General features: G+C 57.7%; 1 protein-coding gene across 1 annotated transcript; it reads left to right on the top strand.

The window, feature by feature from the left end:
- Positions 1-277: 277 nt before the first annotated feature.
- Positions 278-2,352, top strand: VOLCADRAFT_90917 (uncharacterized protein; the record flags this gene model as incomplete). The annotated part of the gene is made up of 3 exons (XM_002950444.1): positions 278-403; positions 478-960; positions 2,284-2,352. The coding sequence occupies 3 exons, from the start codon at positions 278-280 to the stop codon at positions 2,350-2,352; spliced, it is 678 nt and encodes a 225-aa protein (XP_002950490.1).
- Positions 2,353-4,961: the final 2,609 nt, after the last annotated feature.

A 4,961-nucleotide genomic window follows, 5' to 3' on the forward strand; every position in this document is an offset into this window, starting at 1 on the left:
CCGTACACAAATCTTCCTGCAATTCTGAAGTCAAAGAGCCCGCCACCGTAAGGGCCGGATTAGTTGGGGCGAGCATCCGTATGATACGAAGGGCTCACTTACAACCTTTGTAACGCTCTCAGCCTAAGCGAGCCCCACGCACCACGCACGAACGAATTTAGGCCCTTTTCGGTGATATCCAAATTTTTTGGAAGCGCGATCGCGTCCCGTTTTATTGTAATAATTGTCCGTGTTCCTGAATCAAGTACTCGTGTTATCGCGAGTATCCGTTAGCATTATGTTTCCTCTCGTACCTGGCGGCTTACCGTGGGGCCAAGACCCACTTACTTCGTCTCCTCATCGATTCGTTACCGTTACGCCTGTGCGTGACGATCTCATCGTCCCGCCGTTACACCTGCCGCTGGTACGTTTTGTCTGTTTTCGATGGACGTCCGTCAGCTTAGTGCGTCCTACGCCTCGGCTCTACTATCACCGCAGGTCTTTACTGGTAATGCTCTCCCTGCCATGCCTCCGCTTGCTGCGGGCCCTATCCGTCTCCCGAGGTCGGCGCCGCCGCCTTTAGACCCTGTCGCGGCTCTGTATTACTCTGAGTTTACCGGGGACGTGTCAGTGCGGCCGCCGCTCACGGCCGCCTTGCTCTCCATCTACCAGGTGCACCAACGTCAGTGGGTCTCTGAGAGCTGGCGGCGGGTTCAAAGTGCTGCGCGAGAATTTCATGGCTGGTTGCAGCGCCAGTCTCTCGGGCTCACCTTGCTCACCTGCGATCCTATGTCCATAGTTTCGTATCTGGTGGAATGGTGGTTCCCCCGGCACCCTGGGCGTCTGCGGGCAGACCGGCGTCCCAGCGCCAGTGCTGTAAAAAGGGTTATCTCGAGCCTTGCGACTGCCTTTAAGCAGCTGGGCCGGGAAGGGGACTATGACGCCTCTCAAAGCCGCGGGAATCCTTGCGACAGCTCATTGGTGCGAGGCTATGTCAAGGGCTACGGACGGGACCTTAGTGACGCCGGTTATGTGGAGCGAGGCGCCATCCCTTTGACCGCGGAGAAGTTTCGTCGCCTGGCCTGCCATCTGTGGATTGCGTCCGGCGATGAAGAGCATTTCTTTGCTCGCAGTTTGGTGCTTCGGGACTTGTCTCTGTTTGCTTTAATGTGGCATACTTATCAGCGCGGTCATGATGTCGGCAAGCTGGTGTTCAGTGATTTCAGGGATATGGTGCATGGCCGTACCGAGTACCAGGGCTGGCCGTTACCCCTACCCGCGCCTGACGGGAGTGTCTCTCCCGACACTGTACTATGTATCGAAGAATTAAATACCAAGACGTACAAGGGTCAGCGTGCTCCTGCGACGATGTTGCGTCCAGATCGTGATCCTCTCATCTGCACGCTGCGGGTTCTCGCAGTGTACATGAGCACGTGTACGAGGGCCGGTACCCCTATTACCCAATACCTCTTCCGTCCGGCGGAGCACAGTGGCCGCGCATATCGGGAGGCGCCGATGACGACCGAGGCCCTGGAATATCGCCTCGTCGCTCATCTTACCGCTGCTGGGCTATATGGTGGAGAGACGGTGCACGGTTTTCGTCGGGGTGCTTTGCAGCATGCCCAGTCTCAGGGGGTCTCCGATGAGGATCTCATGCGCTCCGCGCACATCCGCTCTCTGGGTACTCTGCACCGCTATCTGGATCCTACTAGGCATCTCGCCCGCCTCCCGGCCGGCGGGACGGGGACGGGGCTGGTGGTTTCTGAGAGTGATGATGAGTGATACGTCTGTGCGTGTTTGGTCCTGTCTCACAAGGGTGGGGAGGGAGGGCGACCTCGACTTTCTCTAGTCTTTCTAGTCGTCTATTTTCTGTAACCTGTCTTAATAAAGCTTAGTTGGTATCTGTTGTCTGACTCTGCATTCTGTGCTGGAATGGCCAAACTCGGACTGTCTCGTCCTGGTGTGATATCCGGGGTTGGCATCGGGCCCTCCGTACTTCTGTATTTGGCATTTCTGAAGTCAAAGAGCCCGCCACCGTAAGGGCCGGATTAGTTGGGGCGAGCATCCGTATGATACGAAGGGCTCACTTACAACCTTTGTAACGCTCTCAGCCTAAGCGAGCCCCACGCACCATGCACGGCGTCCCACCCTCCATCCCCCTGCCAACCTAAAACACCCCGGCCACCCGCGCTCCGCGCGCCCCCCTCTCTGCCTCGCCTTACTCCTGCTCCCGCCGTAAACTCTCCCCATTTCGTATCTCCAACTCTCTCACTCTCGTCTCCGCGTCCCCCCAACCACCCCCAGGTGGTGCACCCGGGCACCCGTTATAAGTCACCTAAGTTGGCCCCGCATTGCTCCTCTGACACGTGGTAGTCATCAATTGGGGAACTGGACACTTTCCCCCAAAACTGGACTCACACCCTGATAGGTTCCCGCTGCTGTTCAGAAGGCTGCCGCCAGTTGGTCTGCTATCTCTTCGATAAGGGGTGTCAGTCCACATCGTAGCCTCGCCTCCAGCAATTCGTGCATCCATCGCAGAGATCCTGCCCTACTCGCTAGAACCAACTGTTCCAGCGCGTCCGCCAAACCGATCGCCATAAGTTCTTTGCGCCGCCCCACCAAAGTTGACGGCCGTCCTCGGAGCCCAAAAATTCTTCGATTCGTAATGCCACTATCGCTCCTGGGTCTGAGGCCGCGTTGGGCTCGAACGTGCCTCTGAGTGACGTGGCCTTGTCTCCCTGTTTTGCAGCCAACGTCTTTCCCCAAGGCTCGCCAATCCACTTGTTGCCCAACCGGGCCCCTGGATTCGGACCGGATGTCCCTTTCCGCTTGTCTGCTGGCAGTGGATGACCCTTCGGCTCTAGCCTGGCGTATGTCCTCCGATTCCGCCCTCCTGGCCCTAGTCATCCGCCCTGGTTACATATTTTCGTCACTGCCACTCGCCGATTCCCCACTGCTCGGGGAAGCTGACTGCTCCGGTAGTTCTCGGCCAATTTTCCTCCGCTCCCATGGCCGTGCTTTGCAATTTAACAGGGTAACCTTGACTGGCCCCGGCAGTCTAGCGGCCCTCTCTGGTACTTCCGTAGCCTGCGTCTGGGCATGCCTTGACCTTTTTTGGAGCGCCCTTCTCTCCTCACGGCATCCTTGCTTCTGGTTTCCTGATGGGCCAACCAATGACATTCGAATCGGCCTTCGCCCCTCCTCATACAGAAAGATGCTAATGCCTTCGGCAGCCGCCTAGCTGAAAAACATTCCCAGGCAAGGGCGTTGGGGACGATTACCGCGTTTATTTCTGGCTTTCCCACGCCTTCCTCGGGCAACTACCCTTATGGTCTCCATCGGTGGGTCGACCCTTTATGGGGTTTTATGGGTAACAGTAACGGCCTTCTAATAGCTGTGGCTCGTTCTGTGCCCCGCTTTGTGTCTGGTATTCTGGTCCCGTGTCTGAAACGTGTCCCTCCCCGTCTCCCTTCAAGAAGTGCGCCGCCTTCTGCGATCGTTGTTGACATACTCCTACATCGCCACACCTGTAATCCGGCAAGCCATCACTGCGGGTTACTCAAGAACGCTACCTCCTGCAGCCTCTTGTGAACCGAACTCAGCAGACCACTGCCGCGGTTTGCTACAAGCGCAATGCCTTCTGTGGTCGCTGTCTACAAGTTCCCCTACCAAACACCTTCGGTTTGGCGTGTTGCCTTTCACCGCCGCTCGTCATGCATTTTGTGCCGCGCTTTGCGGACCACCACAGCAGTTTCCCACAAGCGCACCGCCTTCCGTGGTCGCTATCTATATCCTCCTAGGTCACAACGCCTTCAGTTCGGCTTGCCGCCACAGCGGGCTCCCTAAGCGCACTGCCTTCCACAGCCGTTTGTCATGCATTTTGTGCCACACTTAGTGGACCGCCGCAGCGGCTTTTCTACAGGTGCACCGCCTTCCGCGGCCGCTGTCGATAGATTCCTAAATCCCAACGCCTTCCATTCGGCGTGGCTTCCTAAGCGCACTGCCTTCCGCAGCCGATTGTCATGCATTTTTGTGCCGCACTTGTTGTTGTTGTTACATGGTCGTGGGTGCGTTCCCCGTACCTGCAAACCACCCTATTCCCCGTACCTGCAAACCACCCTAGTACGAGCCGAGGGCTCAAGGGCTGCCAAATCGCCTATAAGCACCATCCTACCTCGCACTTCCAACGAGACAAGTGATGAAGTATACTTACGGCCAAAGGGAACAATAGAGTTGCGGTGAGACCATATACATTCCAGCATCCTTGCCAGGCGTTCAGGCTCCCACTTCATAGCGTCCTTCATGCCGCACTTAGCGGACCGCCGCAGCGGCTTTTCTACAAGCGCACCGCCTTCCGTGGCCGCTGTCTAAATGCTCCTAAATCAACGCCTTCAATTCGGTGTGCCGCCGCGGCGGGCTTCCTAAGCGCACTGCCTTCCGCAGCCGCGTGTCATGCATTTGAGCCGCACTTAGCGGACCGCCGCAGCAGCTTTTCTACAAGCACACCGCCTTCCGCGGCCGCTGTCTAAATGCTCCTAAATCAACGCCTTCAATTCGGCGTGCCGCCGCGGCGGGCTTCCTAAGCGCACTGCCTTCCGCAGCCGCGTGTCATGCATTTGAGCCGCACTTAGCGGACCGCCGCAGCAGCTTTTCTACAAGCACACCGCCTTCCGCGGCCGCTGTCTAAATGCTCCTAAATCAACGCCTTCAATTTGGCGTGCCGCCGCGGCGGGCTTCCTAAGCACACTGCCTTCCGCAGCCGCGTGTCATGCATTTGTGCCGCACTTTGCGGACCGCCGCAGCGGCTTTTCTACAAGCGCACTGCCTTCCGCGGCCGCTGTCTATATGCTCCTAAATCAACACCTTCAATTCGGCGTGCCGCCGCGGCGGGCTTCCTAAGTGCACTGCCTTCCTCAGCCGCGTGTCATGCATTTGTGCCGCACTTAGCGGACCGCCGCAGCGGCTTTTCTACAAGCGCACCG

The sequence above is a fragment of the Volvox carteri genome (genome assembly GCF_000143455.1).
Source record: "Volvox carteri f. nagariensis unplaced genomic scaffold VOLCAscaffold_19, whole genome shotgun sequence".
Taxonomy (NCBI): domain Eukaryota; kingdom Viridiplantae; phylum Chlorophyta; class Chlorophyceae; order Chlamydomonadales; family Volvocaceae; genus Volvox; species Volvox carteri.